The sequence below is a fragment of the Salvia miltiorrhiza genome, chromosome 4 (assembly GCF_028751815.1).
Source record: "Salvia miltiorrhiza cultivar Shanhuang (shh) chromosome 4, IMPLAD_Smil_shh, whole genome shotgun sequence".
NCBI classification, from domain to species: Eukaryota; Viridiplantae; Streptophyta; class Magnoliopsida; order Lamiales; family Lamiaceae; genus Salvia; species Salvia miltiorrhiza.
Window position 1 is genome coordinate 20,536,713 of NC_080390.1, and position 20,730 is coordinate 20,557,442.

The 20,730-nt window shown below is 43.3% G+C and overlaps 1 protein-coding gene across 1 annotated transcript; it reads right to left on the reverse strand.

The window, feature by feature from the left end:
- Positions 1 to 16,178: 16,178 nt before the first annotated feature.
- On the reverse strand, positions 16,179 to 17,321 carry LOC131023126 (uncharacterized). The gene has a single exon (XM_057952669.1). It carries the CDS (start codon positions 17,319 to 17,321, stop codon positions 16,179 to 16,181), a length of 1,143 nt encoding a protein of 380 aa, XP_057808652.1.
- Positions 17,322 to 20,730: the final 3,409 nt, after the last annotated feature.

Below are 20,730 nucleotides of genomic sequence, written 5' to 3' on the forward strand. Positions count from 1 at the left end.
CCCAGCATGGGTTTATAAATAGCCATGTACGCGTAATCTTAAACCTACGCTATCTTTGCTTGCAACACTACAGCAATTTACTCTCGTGCTCTCAACAATCCAATTACCCTCTCTCACCTTTCCAATCAAACACTAGGTACAATTCGCGGTTCAACAACAACTCACCGATTAATTCTATATCTACTCATTTATGACTCATCACCATCGTAACGTCCAGCGCCATTAGATACATTTTGGGCCTCTGAAAGTGCCGCAGGTCTAGGACGCCCAGTGTTATGTCACCCCGACTATTTAATTCCACGTTTTTTCGGCTCACCTGTTTCACGCGAACTGCCGAAAATCAAAGAAAAGGGCAACGCCCTACTCACTATGCGCACCCTATACAAGTTAAATTGCACTCCCTACGGTCAAATTGCACTCCCTAGTTGAAAAAATTTCAACTATGGAGTGGGGGACAAACTGTAGTGGATAAAATCCGACTGACCAGCCCAGCCCTGCCCGGCAGCGCTCGACTGCCCAGAGCGATCTCTCGGCTCTGGTAGCGACATGACCTCTCCGCTCTAGCAGCGGCATGATCTCTCTGCTCTGACAGAGGCGCGATCCCTCTGCTCTGGCAGCGACATGATTTCTCTGCTCTGGCAGAGGCACGATCCCTCCGCTCTGGCAGCAGCGCCATAGTAAACATTTCAACACGAAAGTATACAAACTGGATTATAAGCTTAAGAAAACCTAGTCAACATGGTTGACTAGGTCAAACAAAGGTTACGACAAGTGGACTCCGAAGAAATCGGAACCGTTAGGGTTTCAAGGAATATTCCAACAAACCCTAACCCTAGTCGCCCCTCCGCAGCTTCATGACCTATATATAGGCAAACTCATTGGGGCAGAGGACGCGGTGATTGACATTCATTCTTGAACTAATGATCTCTCAACCTGGTGCTTTCCGGCTCTCCCCGTTTCTCCGTTCCACCTCCAGGCTCTCAACTTTCAAGGGTTCCGATTGCTTGACTAGCCCCGCTAGTCCAGACTTGTTGCCCCTTCTTCAACAGCGCTCATCCGCTTTGATTCAACTTCCGGGACACCCCGATCTCCCGGAGACTTCATTTACTTTTGTCTTTTCCTTTATCATCTATTTACTTTCATTACGTTCTTGGCATTATTACTCATATCGATTCACTGACTTGAGAGTCAGAGGCCCTTCCATCGACACCCGCACCGGTGCTCTTCGGAGGGCTCTAACGTTGCTTGTGGTCTCAGGTTGCTAGTGCCCGTCGATCCAGACGTATCTGACGTCACTTCCGTAATTGTCGGATTCACCCCCTACAATGAGTAGCTAAGTTTTTAATTCGGCTAGAATAATGAAACTCTAATTTAATGATCTGTGAGACCTAATTGGTTTAATATTGATTCCTATTGATTCCGATTAATTCCTAGGGTTTAAAGATAATTTCGATTCTATTTAAGTATGGCCAACTTAAGTTTAATTGGATTACAGTCAATTAGCACCTCCAATCCGTAATTGTTGGAATAGGGCTGATTAGTGATAAAACTACCATGTTCGTAGTAGGAATTAATTGGTATATTAATTATTGCTAGCGTCTCTAGGATAATTGATATAAATTGGGTTCCTTCATCGTAATGCTATTAGAATATTAAATCTAGGTCTGGCGTCTCCAGCTAGGTTATATTTTAATAAGGGAAATAAGCAGGTCTGGCGTCTCCAGCTGTTTATCGACACCGTAAGTAGGAATTGGGGTACGTCCGTTGCGTTTCACGGTATCCTATAACTGGTTGGTTGATAGGGATTAATTAATTATTGCGTCGATGATCAGAGTTTGAATTAGAGTGGATTTATTTGAGCCGAATTACCCTTTTTATTGATTTACTTCAAGAGTAGTTTTTATTTGATTTATTGCATTCTTAGTTTAATTAATCCTTCTTAAAATTATGGCGTGGTGGCATCACCGATTTTATAGACTTAGAGATTTGAATGATTTTTAACTGCTCTCTGTGGGATCGACCCTGCTTACCATTGTGCTAATTTATTTTGATAATTCCGTAGGAATTATTTGGTGGTTGGCGACGTCCACCAAATTGGCGCCGTTGCCGGGGAGCGGTGTTAATCTAATTCTTTTCCCTTTGTTCTATTTTTCTTTTTTTATTTTCTTTGTTTATGAGCAGATCGTCCAAGCCGAACCTCCTCTACGATTTTGAAATTGAGAAGACCGCGAAGAAGTTAAGGAAGGAGGCGAAGGCGAGGAAGTTACTGGATCTGCTGGATTCGTAGCCTGACCTTCCCGTTCGACCAGAACAGTTCGTCGAGGAGAAGCCCGGTGCTGTAGCTGCTGACGAGGTTCTGTTTGCCTAAATAGACCACGATTCAGAGACAGAAGCAGACAGTGAAGAGGAAACCGACTCAATTTCTGTTGAAAGTACTGAGAGCGACATGGCTGACGATCCTAGACTGTGCGATCTCTCCAGCCACGAAGCTGATGATCCCCCAACTCCGATTCGGATGCCGGCGGCTGCTACTGCTATAGAGATTAAGCTTGGATTGCTTAATGTTCTTCCTAAGTACTACGGGAAGAAGGAGGAAGATCCATATAATTTCCTAAGTGAATTCATCAAGATCTGCAAGGTACAGAAGCGCCCTACTGATGTAACGGAGGAACACTTCAGATTAGCTATTTTTTCCTTCACCATGACAGCAGAGGCGAACTCGTGGTTCGCGAGTCTCCCACCTTATTCTATCACTACATGGGCGGAGATGAAAAGGCTATTCCTGGAGCATTTTTTCCCTCCCACCAAAACGAATGCGCTTAAGAAGGAAATCAGTGGTGCAAAGCAGGAGTATGATGAGTCCTTAAGCGCTTACTGGACCAGATTTAGGAGATTGGTGGATAGTTGCCTAAACCACAAGTTTTCTGAGGGTGACTTGTTGCAGTATTTCTACCAAGGGATGACCGTTGACACTAAGAATTTGGTGAACTCAGCAAGTGGAGGGGGATTTTCCCAAAACACGGTGAGTGAAGCCAAAAGATTAATTCAACACTTGGTGGAGGCTACGAGGGAGTATGAGGAGCCGCGCATCCAACTGCTCAAGAAAGCTGCTCAAGCTAGTTCATCAGATTTTGAGGAGAAGTTCGAAGCAAGGATGGGGAAATTGGAGAGAATGTTGAGCACTATGGTGGAGAAAGTCGCAATGGCTGGACAACCACCGGAAAAGCCATGTGGAGCATGTGGTAATCCAGGCCACACCAGCCTGCAATGCACAGGAGATGAGGGAGAATATCAAGCCCACGCGAATTCTTCCCACAATTTTTACAGCTGCGACGCGCCACTGCCCATTTGCCCAAACGGGACCAGTACTCAAACAACCACAATGTGCCATGGAGAAACCATCCCAATTTTTGATGGAGAGATCCCGAGCTGAAGCAACCACCAGCGATGCAGCAGCCACAGCAGCAAAACTACCGCCCTCCACATCAAAGGACGGGGTATCAAGCTCCACAAACTCAGCAACATCCTCCCGAGAAGCAAGGCAAGTCACTTGAGGAGATGATGGCGCATTTCGTGTAGAGGAATTCGAGAGTTCTGTTGGCACAAAGGATCCAGTCATTCAGCAGGCAGAACAGCCCCGTTTGGCCAAACAGAATAAGGGGTCGACAATTGAGCAGAAGGGGAAGGGAGCAACACTTGAGTCCACCGACGAGGAGCAGACCAAGGTCTCTAAACCTTTGAGCCTACATGATCCCAAGGTTGCAACATCAGTCCCTTTTCCAGGGAGATTGGCGAGGAAGAAGCCGGAAGAAGAACTGATCGATTTTGTGAAGATCTTCGGCAAACTTGAAGTGAATCTTCCATTCCTGCAAGCACTGAAAATTCCTCCATTTGGGAAATTTGTGAAGGACTTCATAGCTGGGAAATCCAAAGCAACAGGAAAGATAGTGATGGGCGAGAACGTTTCAGCTGCACACAAGAAGGAGCTACCAGCCAAATGCAAAGATCCAGGTATGTTTTCTCTTCCCATTTACATTGGTGATACTAGGATCGAGCATGCTATGTGTGACTTAGGAGCATCTATCAATGTTATGCCTCTCACTGTTTATAATAGTTTGTCAGGTGTAGAATTGGTGGATACTAGAGTAGTCATTCAGCTAGCTGATAGGTCATGTGTGCATCCCGAGGGTCTACTTGAGAATGTTCTTGTGAGTGTAAACAACTTTATTTATCCTGCCGATTTCTATGTGGTGAGGATGAGTGGAGTGCAATCCAAAGGGTCATCGGGAGTTCTGTTAACCGGAATTGGTCAGTTCGGGAAGCCAATTTTGTTTGCCCAAACAGACACCGTCAGACAGACCGCTGAGATCCGATGAGAAGCCGCCGGAGTTAGAACTTAAGCCTCTTCCTGCAAACTTGAAGTATGTCTACCTCGGGGAGTCTGAAACTCTCCCAGTGATCATCAGCAGCGAGCTCACCACCACTCAGTAGGAGCAGTTGATTGCCGTGCTCAGACGACATAAGAAAGCCATAGGGTGGACTTTGGCAGACATCACCGGTATAAGTCCCGATGTGTGCCAGCATTACATTCTTTTGGAGGCAGATGCTAAGCCTGTTCGAGATCCGCAGAGGAAGTTGAACCCGAACATGAGGGAGATCGTGCTTAAGGAGGTTCTAAAGCTTCTTGCTTTAGGAATCATTTATCCTATCTCTGACAGCAAGTGGGTGAGCCCAATCCACATGGTTCCAAAGAAGTCGAGATTACAAGTGGTTGAGAACGAGAAGAATGAGTTGGTGCCGATGCGTCTTGTCACTGGATGGCGCATGTGCATCGACTACCGGAAGTTAAATGCAGCCACTCGCAAGGACCATTATCCTCTACCATTCTTTAATTAGATGTTGGAGCGCCTCGCTGGACAATCATTCTTTTGCTTCTTGGATGGGTATAGTGGCTATTTTCAGATTCATGTCAACCAAGAGGATCAAGAGAAGACTACCTTCACCTGCCCGTTTGGAACATATGCTTGCAAGAGGATGCCGTTTGGATTGTGCAATGCACCCGGCACTTTCCAAAGATGCATGATGAGTATTTTTTCTGATTTGATCGAGAAGAGCATCGAAATCTTTATGGACGATTTCACAGTTTATGGAGCATCGTTTGAAGGCTGCCTTGACAACTTGGAGAAGGTTTTGACACGTTGTGTGGAGAAGAATCTGATCTTGAATTTCAAAAAGTGTCATTTTATGGTCAAGGAGGGCATCGTTTTGGGCCATGTTGTTTCAGAAAGAGGGATTCAAGTAGACAAGGCAAAGGTGGAATTGATAGCGAAGCTGCCGTACCCTACAAATGTGAAGGAGATTCGAGGTTTTCTTGGTCACGCTGGATTTTACAGACGATTCATCAAGGATTTCGCAAAGATCGCGCAACCATTGATACATCTGCTGCAGAATGATGTTCCGTTTGCTCTAACAGACGACTGCAAGCAGGCGTTTGACTTGTTGAAAACCAAGTTGACTACGGCTCCGATTATGCAACCACCTGACTGGAACCTTCCTTTCGAGCTCATGTGCGACGCTAGTGACCATGCTGTGGGTGCGGTTCTTGGACAAAAGATGGGGAATGAGAGCCACATAATTTATTATGCTTCAAAGATGTTGAATCCCGCCCAATGCAATTATGCAACAACAGAAAAAGAAATGTTGGCAATTATTTTTGCCTTTGCATGAAAAGTTCCGTTCATATCTTTTGGGGGCAAAAATAATTGTCTACACGGACCACGCCGCATTGAAGTTTCTATTATCAAAGAAGGAGTCAAAACCACGTTTGATTAGATGGATTCTTTTGTTGCAAGAGTTTGATTGGGAGATCCGGGACAAGAAGGGAGCAGAGAATCATGTGGCTGATCACTTAAGTCGTTTAGTCCAGAAAGATGAAGATGAGATTCCTATCAACGAAGCTTTTCCAGAAGAGCATCTTTATGCTATCCAGACTTCTGTTTGCCCAAACAGAGCTTTCTATCTGAGCCAGCAGCACGTTCAGTCGTTGTTAAAGGTGATCCCGAACCTTGGTTTGCCGATATCGTCAATTATTTGACATCTGGACAATTTCCACCTCTGTTCACAAAGGCGCAGCGGATGAAACTAAGGAGTGAGTGTAAGTATTATTTCTAGGATGAGCCCTACTTGTGGAAAGTTGGAGCAGATCAAGTTATACGCCGATGCATTCCTGAGGCAGAACAACAGGAAATTATCTTGCACTGCCATTCTCTCGCTTGTGGAGGACACTTTGGCCCAAAGAGGACAGCTCGGAAGGTGCTCGATTCAGGATTCTTCTGGCCTGTTGGATTTGTATACTGAAAGCAAGAACCTTTTATGCTTGTATACAATGATTCCTGTGTTCACTGTTTTTATCTCCTATCTGTTTGTGTTCATGATTGCATATGTATGTTCTCTATCTCTATAGAAGTAGATTATATGGTGTGTTGTAGATCACAGAAGACCATATAATTGGATTAACCTTAAGAGATATAATATAATCACAGCCGAGATGACTTTAGGACGAGTCATCGTTTTAGGCTGCGGTATAGATGGAAGTAGTTTGTCTTGATTACTTATCTATACTGGTACGTCATAACGTATTGATAGGACCACAGTGAGATGTATTCTTCTATCTGACTTAAGTGAAAAATCAAGATCTCGGTGACTTAATAAAATCTTAATACTAATAAGATTTCGAATATATATGTTAATTCGTGTATCACTTTGATTTACTATGAGTGAGAGTTATATAGTAACTTGAGTACTCTGTATCTTGGGTGATAGCGGTTAATATATGATATTTGATTATCTGTATTAGTACTCGTATCCGATATAGGATAATGACATCCCCTTAAGGAGCTCAATAATGTTTATTGCGTTAAACCCTGCAGGTTGATTAAGTTCAGGCGCAATAATAAGGTTTGAGTGGTACTGCTTAAGGATTACAAAGAGATTAATTAATTTAAGCTGTCAGAGCTCTAATTAATTAATGGATGTCGGATATATTAAATACGGGGATTTAATAAGTCTAAATACAAGCTCCGACTCATCACCGGCAATAAAGGGGTAAGTCAATATTGGTTCTCTAGTGGAATGAACTAATATTTATAAATTAATTATGGTCTGGGCTGACCATAGATAATTAATTTATTTGAGGCCCATCTTTATTCCTTGTATTTGGTCCCTGGACTGGCCCAAAGTCTCCTAGCCCAAGAAGAGCTAGAAATCGCCCCTCACCCTAAACTGGCGCCCCCTCTCAGTATTTATTATTTAAATACAGCTGTCTGCTCTCAGAAAAACACACGCTAATTAATTAGGGTTTTGAGAGAGCAGAGAGGCGCAGGAAACGAGTGGGAATTTCTAGCTTGGGACTTTCATAGTTCGTTGTCCATCCAACAGTGAAAGCTGAGCGGGATATAGTTCAGAAGATCAGAACTGGAGTCATTCGATTCGATCATCGACAGCCTCTGCATACACTTTTCAAGTAAGTATCCCTAACACCAACGTGCAGCTGCTAAATTCATAGGAGCATGTTAGGGATTAATCGTTGTATGATAAATTAATAATAATCCAAGAAACGATCATCGGGCAAACGGAGCATTAATTTAATTTAATATTCCTTCATGGCCTACGTTGAATAGAAGTGCATATTTGTTTTGCAAAAGCTGTGGGAGATGTCAACTGACCGGAAGTATTTCCAAACGAGATGAGATGCCCCAAGTCCCGCTGATTTTTTGTGAGGTATTTGATGTGTGGGGGATGGATTTTATGGGGCCGTTTCCGAGTTCATTCTGAAATCTCTACATATTGCTCGCCGTTGACTATGTCTCAAAGTGGGTAGAAGCGAAAGCCACCAGAACGAATGACTCCAAGGTGGTCGCTACCTTTTTGAAATCTCATATTTTCACAAGGTATGGAGTGCCGCGAGCGGTGATAAGCGATCAAGGGACTCATTTTTGCAACCGCACAATTGAAGCTTTGATGCGGAAGTATGGAGTTCAACATCGATTGGCTACTCCCTATCATCCTCAAACAAACGGGCAAGCCGAAGTTTCTAATCGGGAGATAAAGCAAATCTTGGAGAAGACGGTGAATCCATCAAGAAAGGATTGGAGTTCAAGGCTAGACGACGCATTGTGGGCTTATCGAACGGCATATAAAACTCCCATTGGAATGTCACCTTATTGATTGATTTTTGGGAAGATGTGTCACTTGCCTGTTGGATTAGAGCACAGAGCGTATTGGGCGATAAAAAAGGTGAACATGCAATCGCCTAAGTGTGAGGAGGAGAGGAGATTCCAACTTCAAGAGTTAGAGGAGCTTCGTCTTGAAGCTTATGACGCAGCGACGTAGTATAAGGATCGCACCAAGATGTGGCACGACAAGAACTTGAGAGGGAAGACATTTACAGTCGGCCAAAGAGTGTTGTTGTTCCAGTCGAAGCTGCGTTTGATGCCCGGGAAATTGAAGACGAAGTGGATTGGCCCATTCGTCATACAGTCTGTTTACCCAAACGGGGCATTTGAGATTCGCAGTTTGGATACGGCAAAGACGTTTACTGTCAATGGACATTGATTGAAGCCGTATTATGATACATCACCCGTGGCAGACGTGGAAGAAATTTCACTCCTACCTCTGAAACTTTCGTGATAAGAGCTGGAAGTCGAGCCGACGATGTTAAAAAAATGGCGCTTATCAGGAGGCAACCCGACTTTCTTTCCCTTTTACTTTCCGTTTTGTTCTTTCTTTTCTTTAATTCTCGTTTTTCGTTTAGTTTTCTTTTCAGTTCTTAGTTTCCCTTAATTAGTTTTAAAGTTTTGTTATGTTTCTATTTTCTTTTATATATATAAAAAAAACGTGGCAGCCCTACAGGAGAGGATTGCGAACTTGAGCGCCACCATTCGATAGGAGATGAGGCGGCAGCGCACGCGGTGATTCCCTTCATTTTTCCTGTTATTTTTGCTTGTTCTTGTGTTGTTCTTTCTGTTTTGTGTTTCGTTGTGAGTCTTCGTTGTCCCTTACTTGTGCTTTATTTTGTTTGCTTGAGGGCAAGCAAAATCTAAGTGTGAGGGGGGCGTCTTTGAGTCTTTGTTTTTCGTTGAGTCAGTTTTATGTTGAGTTTTGTGATCTGTTAGCCTTAGGATTGTTGAAATGCTAGTGATGAACATGCTGCCAATTTGGATTGTGTGATGAACTTAAGATTTGATGCTTGAGATTTAAGAATTGGTGATTGAAAATTGATGTGTTTTGTTGGATGATATTTGGAATGACAAATGAGAGCATCAATGAATGAAAAGCCACATACAAGTGAGATTTGAGCCTATTAGAGTAGAGCACCCTCTACTATTTTATTCTTGAGTGGTTCGTTATTCATGAGGTTATGATATGTTGTGTGTCATTGGTAATGCATGATAGAAGGCACTAGGGTAGCCCTTTTGGCCTGCTTTTGATTTCCTACCTATGCATTCACCTCTAGTGAGCCCATTGCAGTCTTGACCATGTTCCTTGTTGTTAGTCACTAAAATAATTAGCCAAGGCCTGTTTTGGACTCTCTCTTTGACCTTATTGTGCATGTTTGAATTGAATTACATCCTACTTGAATTCTAGAGGAAGTTGTTTCAGTCTGCCCAAACAGAATCCATGCTGAAAACTGTTCTGAACTGTGGAGGGACGATCTGTTTGGCCAAGTCAGATACTGTTGTTGATGGATGGGCTAATTCTTTCTATGTTGAGCTGAATTGTGAAATAAATCTCTGTATGTTGTTTGAAATATGTGAATGAAAGGTGCTGAAAAAAAAAATGAAAAACGAAAAAAAAGAAAGAAGAAAAAAATGCACCAAGTCGAATTAGTTGAGCATGCAGTTGATTGTGATGATCTTGTTGCCCAAGGATGAGTTAGTGTTTGTTCCTCATATGCTTAGTCTTTTTGGATGTGATTCGGTTTTAATATGCACAATACTTGATCTTCAATGTTTGAGTTTAGGACCCCTAGGATCTTGCCTACATCGTTGATAGTCCTTAGCCCCATTACAACCAATGAGAAAAGTCCTTTTTGAATCACTATGTGACCACGGCATATCACGACCGATTGGATCTTCCTTCTTGAGTGTGAATTTCCAAATACATATTTGAGAGAATAGTGAATCTTGAGAGAAAATTGTTTTGCTTGATTTGGACTGGATAGACAATAAAAACACTTGTTTGATATTTCCTCTTCTTGATTTGAGAGTTGAAGATCGATTGTGAGTTGCACGATTTGATTTGGCAGTAGGTTTTGTTGCTAGTGTTTGATAATTCTTTGGCTGCAGTTGTCTGTTGAGTTTGTCGTTGTAGTGTCCTCGTCTTTTCTGTTCCTTTTCGGTTTGGTTTGGTGTCCGTTGTTCGTTCTTGTTTTAGAGTTTGTCGTGTCAAGGAAGGGAGTTGCTTCTAGTGGCTGAATTTCACCATTAATTTCTTCTCTTATGTTATACTTGAGGACAAGTATGATCTAAGTGCGAGGGAATTTGATGTGTGTATTTTAGCTACTTAGTTTAGTGTGTGTTTTGAAGGAATATTAAATTGAATTAACGTTCCGTTTGCCCGATGATCGTTTCTTGGATTATTATTAATTTATCATACAACGATTAATCTTAAACATACTCCTATGAATTTAACAGCTGCACATAGGTGTTAGGAATACTTACTTGTAAAGCGGATGTAGAGGTCGTTGATGATCGTATCGAAAGACTCCAGTTCTGATCTTCTCGACTGTATCCCGCTCAGCTTTCACCGTTGGATGGACAACGAGCTATGAAAGTCCCATGCTGGAAAATCCCACACGTTTCCTGCGCCTACCAGTTCTCTAAAAAAAACCTAATTTTATCAGTGTATCTTTCCTGAGAGCTGACAGCTGTATTTAAATAGAAAATACAGAGGGAGGGGGCGCAGGTTTAGGGCTAGGGACGATTTCCAGCTCTTTCTGGGCTAGGAGACTTTGGGCCAGTCCAGGGACCAGATACAAGGAACAAAGATGGGCCTCAAATAAATTAATTTATCTATGGTCAGCCCAGACCATAATTAATTTATAAATATCAGTTCATTCCACTAGAGAACCGATACTGACTTACCCCTTTATTGCCGGTGATGAGTCGGGGCTTGTATTTAGACTTATTAAATCCTCATATTTAAAATATCCGACATCCATTAATTAATTATAACTCTGACAGCCTTAATTAATTAATCTCTTTGTAATCCTTAAGCAGTACCACTCAAAACTTATTATTGCGCCTGAACTTAATCAACCTGCAGGGTTTAACGCAATAAACATTATTGAGCTCCTTAAGGGGATGTCATTATCCTATACGGATACGAGTACTAATACAGATAATCAAATATCATATATTAATCGCTATCACCCAAGATACAGAGTACTCAAGTTACTATATAACTCTCGCTCATAGTAAATCAAAGTGATAAACGAATCAACATATATATCTGAAATCTTATTAGTATTAAGATCATATAAGTTACCGAGATCTTGATTCTTCACTTAAGTCAGATAGAAGAATACATCTCACTGTGGTCCTATCAATACGTTATGACGTACCAGTATAGATAAGTAATCAAGACAAAGTACTTCCATCTCTACCGCAGCCTAAACCAATAACTTGTCCTAGAGTTATTTCGGCTGTGATTATATTATATCTCTTGAGATTATTCTAATTATACGGTCTTCTGTGATCTACAACACACCATATAATCTACTTATATAGAGATAAAGAACATACATATGCAATCATGAACCCAATCAGATAGGAGATTAAATAATGAACACATGAATCATTGTATACAAGCATAAAACGTTCTTGCTTTCAGTATACAAATCCAACAATCTCCCACTTATACTAAAGCAAAACTTTTAGTATACAATGTGTCTAAATACTAGCTATTACAACAAACACTTCACTTCTTCTCCCACTTATACTGAAAGTTTTTCTCTAAGTGGGTGGCATCAACCGCAATCCCATTGATGGGACGCGCGCGCCCGTCGCCCGGCGCGCGGTATCAAAATAATTTGTGTATGCCCTAGACGGACAGTACACGCTCCTATTGCTCGCAACCAAAGAACAGTCTTAGCAGCAAGTATAGGGTCGATCCCACGGAGAGTGAGGAACTACTTTACTCTTCGGGTGCACAAACTGAGTTGTCACGGTCTCAATCTGTATAATCTGCACAAGTAAACTAAACGAAGATCAAATATAACAAGGGGTAAGGTTTACGGTTAGGTCATAACTGTTGTCAATATTTATTTCGGTCATAGGCATACTGATGATCCGTCCATGATCCGTATAGACTCAAGGCGTGGCCCAAAGACCTTGGGGCGTTTCAAGAGGCTATACTTCACACTTAGGATGGTTGATCCCATTGTGGTCACTTGGTCCGAAGGTCACACATTCCCCGGTCACAAGACAGTGCTTCACTCCTCCTTAGATAGTAGTCATACCCGTTACTCACCAAGTATGACCCTCACCAACCTTCTCTCCCGAGGTCCCCAACTCCGCGCTTTTAGTGACACATGCCTCCTGGACTCAACTATTTCCGGCTTTATCAGCCGACCAGTCATAGACATGCTACGGCGCCGAGATTGCTTTCCTCGTTTGATAACCATGGCTTTATGCCTCGTCACAGTTGATGGATAGTCTCTAGAGAAGCCCAAGACTGAGGAAGGGCAGTGTATCCCATCAACCCTTTCCCCACCTTCTGGATCTACAACGCCTTTTGTTGACGCTGCTCAGCTACTCGGTCTTGGGCATACCGATTGTTGCACCTTGGTATACCCTGGCCTTTGCTTGACATGGACAGCGTTTTACCGAACGGAGATCACACGTTAGGCCCCTACTGCCCATGGTTTCGAACAGATCCTTCCGGAACCACGAGATTCAACCGAAAGAACAAGTGCCTCACGAATGTTTACATATTGACAACAATTATTTCCACCCCTTAAACCTTACCAAGGGAACTACTCACACATATTGAAAAACATAAATACGAAATAAAATGAATACATGAATGAAAGGAAATTCGAATTACTTGATATAAAAATACCTAAGGAAACAACCTTGGCTTTGTTCGTCACAACGGAATTGAAATACGAAAAGCAACTAAAGTGTTTGGTGCGAAAAATGTAAAATAACAAAGTAAATTGTTTTCTTGGTGAACTAACTAAAATCTAAGTCTAGAAGAGTAATCCTAAACTCTATAATGTAAATTTTCTCTCTGAAATTCGTAAGACCCCAAAACTGCTCTCAAACTCGCAAGACTGCCCTCTGCCAGCCACACATATATAGCGATTCGGTAAACCCTAGCCGGCAGACCAAATCTGGCAGATTATTTCCTTCCATATTTAGCTTGATCCTTGATTTGATTTGATAGATAATGGATCTCCAGCGGATTTGGGGTTGATTCCACATTATTCCAGATCCTTCCATTGCTAGAATTCGCCAGAATCTTCCGGGCAATCTCCTCCACACGTCTTTCCATATATAGCTCTAGCAGCTGACTGCTATTGACGGGAATGGTCATACTAGCTTCTTTCTTCGGTTGGCCTCATACCAGGTGGTACACTTCGAACGTTCGCGCGCCTCGAATGGTTCTGAGGGGTACTTCGTCGAGCTCTCTTCCTGGTTCATATATAGCTCATCTGTGCTGACTGCGACTGTTGTTATGGCCTTACCAACTGCTTCCTTCGGTTAGCCTTACACCAGGTGGTACACTTCAGAGATTCCCGCGCCTCGAATGGTTCTGAGGGGTACTTCGTCGAGCTCTCTTCCTGGTTCATATATAGCTCATCTGTGCTGACTGCGACTGTTGTTATGGCCTTACCAACTGCTTCCTTCGGTTAGCCTTACACCAGGTGGTACACTTCAGAGATTCCCGCGCCTCGAATGGTTCTGAGGGGTACTTCGCCGAGCTCTCTTCCTGGTAAGTTTCACTTCTGGAAGCTTGGATAGTTTTGTTCCGGTAATGCCCATTCTGACCACATTTCGTGCATATGCCCTTGACTGAGCATTCTTCCTCCTGAATACCTGTTTTTTCCCCAAGACGACTCAAACAAAACAAAAGAAAGAGAAAAATAGGGCCAAATGGCCCAAAAGTCGAAGACGCATCACACCTACACACTTAAACCATACTTGCCCTCAAGTATGCAGATGGATTCACAAAAGACACCGACGAAAAGAGAAGAAAGAAAAGAAATAAAGACTCAAGACACGAAACTGCACAATTATCAGTTCAGATCAAACATGCATGCATCATCCGTAATGTCATACCACAAACCATTGAGCAGAAAAATCACATGTAGAGATAGCAGTTTCTCTCACACACTCAAGTGTATGGCTAAGTGTATACTCTCATACTATGCTGCATTAGCTCACCTATAGGCTTGATCACGGATTCATAGCAAGTGTTCAAATTGGTATAATTCATCAAAGGGTCTTTTAAAGGTTGTAGTGGGGCATACGGAGTGGAGGTAAGGATTTCTGGATAAGTAGCTTAAAACTTGGTTCCAGTCATACCGACCTATCTTCTTCAGTACTAGCACACCCACTTCATTTTCTCCCTTTATTTTCAGCAGGGATTGATTTAACTTCTTCAATTCAAGCAAATTTATTGTTTCATTTTTGTGCCCAGACCTTCCTTTCTCAAGTTATGCTTTTTGACTTAGAGCAATAAGCTTCCCTTTATCTTTTGTATGGTGTGGAAGGCACACCTTTTCATCCATTTCAATTCAAGGGCTTACAAAAAAATTTCATTCGGCTCAAAGTGGTTTAGCAAAGGTTTATCATTTAAAGCTCAAGGAAATAATTCTGGGGCTCTAATTTGAAGAAAATTGCCCTAATCATGTAAATTATACCAACTAGCTAAAATCCATAAACAAGTTCTGGGGTTACCAAGCAGCATAGTCACACAGAAAATAAATGCAGTTTTGGCTCAGATCTCACAGGTGGGAGTATTCAGTATGCTCACTACTGCTATCATGTGATCATGCTCATCATACCAACAAACCAGTCAAACCAAATAGCATGCATGAATCACCAATACCAACAACATGTGCAGACAGACTCTAACTCAAGACTCAAAAGAAAAACAAAGACTACTAGGGAGAGAAAACTTATTCATGGAGTGCGAGGACTTGGTGGAATGCATCCCAAATGTCCAACAAAATTGTTTTGGCATCAGTATAGCGTTGAGATCATGTGTAGCAGCTATGGAGTGGTGGAGAGTGGGCGAATGAATTTCCCCGTCCTTCAAAATGCAAAGGTCTTGCCAGTCGGGCAGACCCTGACCAATCATACTGCTGATGCGGTAATCCCTTGACCACCCTACTGTAACTCCACCGGCCCCACCTACACACTTTGCTTCGCAAAGTGGGTTTTGATCTTCAATGCTTAGGGTCCAGCTCAACTCTTCTGCATGGTTAGTCCTCCAAGAAACACAAAACACAAGAAAAATAAAAGAAACATGAAACTAACGCAGTAATGGTCATACCAGCGACCTTATTCTGGGTTGCCTCCCAGTCAGCGCTCTTGTTTATTGTCTCGAGCTCGACGTTGTCCATTTCCTCATGCAACATAGGGTTTTATGAGAAAACCTTTCTCCATCATCGGTATGCCTGGATCAAAGACTCGCTTTCCAATTTCCTTGCTCACTCCAGCACTACCGTATGCCTTGCTCCATTCCTCATGGTCTTGTTGCATCTTTGGTTCAACTTCATCTTCAGATCGAGATGGTCCAATCTTGTTTCCTAGGGTTTCCTGGGTAAGTTCCTCCAAAAAGTATGATTCCAGCCACTCTTCTTGTTTGGCAGCATCCGTAAGATCTTTCAGCAACTCCTTCTCCGGTATGACCGCCACCACAGATTCTGACTTTCCAGCCTTTTCCATTCTTGCCTTCTTCTCCAAATGGCTGGCATTTTGAGTTAGTGGCCGTTTTTGATTATTTGCTTTCTCCAAGATATTCGGCCAAAGCGGTGTGGTAGTTGGCAGTTTCTGGGTAATCTCCTCTGTATGAGCTTCTCTGACAGATTCTTCAGACGCCGGTATGCCTTTTTCGGTGAATTCAACTTCAATGCCTGGCGTTGTGGGCATACTGACATGGCGCTTTTATGAACTATTCTCCTCTTGCAGTGTTGCTCCGTCAGCTTCTTCGGTCAGATCGATCCCGACCTTTGTTTCAGACTCGAAGAGTTCAGCATCCTTAGCGATTGCTTCCATTAACTCCTCCCAAGTTGGTTCTTCTTGTGGTTCTGGTTGGGACGAGGGCGTCTGTGGTATGCCCTGTACTGGAAGCAGTTGTTGATTCTTCCATTCTCCATATCCCCATTGGGAACTTGGATCTTCACTCCATTCAACATTGTAAGAGTGAGAGAATGGATCATACTTTTCGTGCTGGTCATCATTTTCTCCCATGGCAACATCTTCCATTGGTCCACCCCCTACGGAGAGAGTGTATCCATCAGTCTGATGCTCGGTCATGTGGTCTGGGCCACACTGACGAACATTCTCCGGTGTGATCAAGACTACGACGAGTTGTTTGAGCTCCATGATCTCCTTCTTCAACTCGTTGAGGTTTCCATTCTCCACATTCTTTGGTACTTCCAGATTGCATTCATATGCTCCCAACTTCGTGGCCATACATTCAATGACTTGCAAAACATCTTTGGGCGTCTTGTCAAACATCGAACCTCCACATGCCGCAATAACAAGTTTTTTCTCGTACTTCTTGAGTCCCGTTATGAAGTACTCCACCAAATTATATTCAGGAATTTGATGGTGTGGGCATTCTTCCAACAACCCTTTGAATCGGCTCCAATACTCGTAGAATGATTCGAGCTCTCCTTGTTTGATGTTTTGTAGGGTCCGCCTCATACTGAAGACTTTTGCTGCTGAGTAATACCGCTCCAGGAACTTTTGTTGCATCTCAGCCCATGTGGTCACACTGCCAGCGGTCAAGCCATAGTACCATTTCCTTGCACTACCTTGTAGTGTGAAAAGAAACAAGAGCAACCTAATGTATTCTCCCATGGACGCCTGGTTATCCTCCGTAGAGCATATCATCTCGAAGTCTCGGAGATGTGTGATTGGATCATCTTCAAGTATGCCATGGAATTTGGACATGAGTTGGATCAGGTCTGTCTTCAGCTCATACCGGCCTTCGATGGTCGGTAAGGTTATACCGCTGGGCTTCAGGTTCAGGTCAGTCGGGAATGCCAGCTGACGCATGGTCTGCAGGGCATCAGTTGCCATCCCGCGTCTCGCCGTACCGCGTTATACAGTAAGCAGAAGATGGAAAGTGAAGAGTAAAATTGTTGCGCGTCACTCCCCGGCAACGGCGCCAATTTGATGGGACGCGCGCGCCCGTCGCCCGGCGCGCGGTATCAAAATAATTTGTGTATGCCCTAGACGGACAGTACACGTTCCTATTGCTCACAACCAAAGAACAGTCTTAGCAGCAAGTATAGGGTCGATCCCACGGAGAGTGAGGAACTACTTTACTCTTCGGGTGCACAAACTGAGTTGTCACGGTCTCAATCTGTATAATCTGCACAAGTAAACTAAACGAAGATCAAATATAACAAGGGGTAAGGTTTACGGTTAGGTCATAACTGTTGTCAATATTTATTTCGGTCATAGGCATACTGATGATCCGTCCATGATCCGTATAGACTCAAGGCGTGGCCCAAAGACCTTGGGGCGTTTCAAGAGGCTATACTTCACACTTATGATGGTTGATCCCATTGTGGTCACTTGGTCCGAAGGTCACACATTCCCCGGTCACAAGGCAGTGCTTCACTCCTCCTTAGATAGTAGTCATACCCGTTACTCACCAAGTATGACCCTCACCAACCTTCTCTCCCGAGGTCCGCAACTCCGCGCTTTTAGTGACACATGCCTCCTGGACTCAACTATTTCCGGCTTTGTCAGCCGACCAGTCATAGACATGCTACGGCGCCGAGATTGCTTTCCTCGTTTGATAACCATGGCTTTATGCCTCGTCACAGTTGATGGATAGTCTCTAGAGAAGCCCAAGACTGAGGAAGGGCAGTGTATCCCATCAACCCTTTCCCCACCTTCTGGATCTACAACGCCTTTTGTTGACGTTGCTCAGCTACTCGGTCTTGGGCATACCGATTGTTGCACCTTGGTATACCCTGGCCTTTGCTTGACATGGACAGCGTTTTACCGAACGGAGATCACACGTTAGGCCCCTACTGCCCATGGTTTCGAACAGATCCTTCCGGAACCACGAGATTCAACCGAAAGAACAAGTGCCTCACGAATGTTTACATATTGACAACAATTATTTCCACCCCTTAAACCTCACCAAGGGAACTACTCACACATATTGAAAAACATAAATACGAAATAAAATGAATACATGAATGAAAGGAAATTCGAATTACTTGATATAAAAATACCTAAGGAAACAACCTTGGCTTTGTTCGTCACAACGGAATTGAAATACGAAAAGCAACTAAAGTGTTTGGTGCGAAAAATGTAAAATAACAAAGTAAATTGTTTTCTTGGTGAACTAACTAAAATCTAAGTCTAGAAGAGTAATCCTAAACTCTAGAATGTAAATTTTCTCTCTGAAATTCGTAAGACCCCAAAACTGCTCTCAAACTCGCAAGACTGCCCTCTGCCAGCCACATATATATAGCGATTCGGTAAACCCTAGCCGGCAGACCAAATCTGGCAGATTATTTCCTTCCATATTTAGCTTGATCCTTGATTTGATTTGATAGATAATGGATCTCCAGCGGATTTGGGGTTGATTCCACATTATTCCAGATCCTTCCATTGCTAGAATTCGCCAGAATCTTCCGGGCAATCTCCTCCACACGTCTTTCCATATATAGCTCTAGCTGCTGACTGCTATTGACGGGAATGGTCATACTAGCTTCTTTCTTCGGTTGGCCTCATACCAGGTGGTACACTTCGAACGTTCGCGCGCCTCGAATGGTTCTGAGGGGTACTTCGTCGAGCTCTCTTCCTGGTTCATATATAGCTCATCTGTGCTGACTGCGACTGTTGTTATGGCCTTACCAACTGCTTCCTTCGGTTAGCCTTACACCAGGTAGTACACTTCAGAGATTCCCGCGCCTCGAATGGTTCTGAGGGGTACTTCGTCGAGCTCTCTTCCTGGTTCATATATAGCTCATCTGTGCTGACTGCGACTGTTGTTATGGCCTTACCAACTGCTTCCTTCGGTTAGCCTTACACCAGGTGGTACACTTCAGAGATTCCCGCGCCTCGAATGGTTCTGAGGGGTACTTCGCCGAGCTCTCTTCCTGGTAAGTTTCACTTCTGGAAGCTTGGATAGTTTTGTTCCGGTAATGCCTATTCTGACCACATTTCGTGCATATGCCCTTGACTGAGCCTTCTTCCTCCTGAATACCTGTTTTCTCCCCAAGACGACTCAAACAAAACAAAAGAAAGAGAAAAATAGGGCCAAATGGCCCAAAAGTCGAAGACGCATCACCCATCCCTCGAGCATGCTTCTCGTAGGCCTTTTGCGGCAAGCTCTTTGTGAAAGGGTCAGCTAAGTTCTCCAATGTATCAATCTTCTCAACTAGCACATCTCCTCTGCTTACGATTTCTCGTATGATGTGGTACTTTCTCTCTATGTGTTTGGTCGCCTTGTGGCTCCTGGGTTCCTTAGAATTTGCCACTGCACCCGAGTTATCACAATAAATTATGATACTCTTAGGCAAATTAGGCACCACTCCTAGATCCAAGAGGTAGTTCCGGAACCATACAGCCTTCTTAGCAGCTTCAGAAGCAGCTACATATTCGGCTTCCATGGTGGAGTCTGCAATACATTTCTGCTTTGCACTCCGCCATGATACGACTCCACCTCCCAAGGTAAACACATAGCTAGAGGAATGCCATGTCTGAAAGGTAGCAAGCCTTTCTTGGCAGTTTGCATGCTAAAACGAGCAATCACAATATCAATGTAGGACGCTTGAGATAAGCTCAACATCCTTTTCTGGCGATCACGGACAACCTTGATCCCCAGGATGTACGCTGCATCTCCTAAGTCCTTCATTTGAAACTGTTCGGATAACCACTTCTTTATGTTCGATAATAGCTCAACATTGTTACCAATGAGGAGGATATCATCTACATAAAGTGCAAGGAAAACCACGTCGCCATTGGCATCTAACCGGTACACGCAACTTTCGTTTTCACAACGAGTAAATTCATAGGATTTAATCACCTCGTCAAAACGCTTGTTCCATGACCTCGAAGCTTGCTTAAGTCCATAAATGGACTTCTTCAGCTTCCAAACAAGATGCTCTTCGCCCTTTTTCACAAACCCTTCGGGTTGCTGCATATAAATGTCCCTTCCTTCTTCAAGGAAACCGTTTAGAAAAGCGGTTTTGACATCCATTTGCCAAATCTCAAGGTTCATGTGGGCTGCTATGGCAAGGAGTATTCGGATAGACTTAAGCATGGCAACCGGTGAAAAGGTTTCATCATAATCTATACCATGTTCCTTGGTATAACCTTTCGCCACCAGTCTAGCTTTAAAAGCTGCGACTTCGCCATCCGAATCTCGCTTTCTCTTGTATACCCATCTACTACCTATAGCCTCGAAGCCATCAGATAGTTCAGTTTTCTCGTATACATCCATAGCAGTCATGGATTCTAT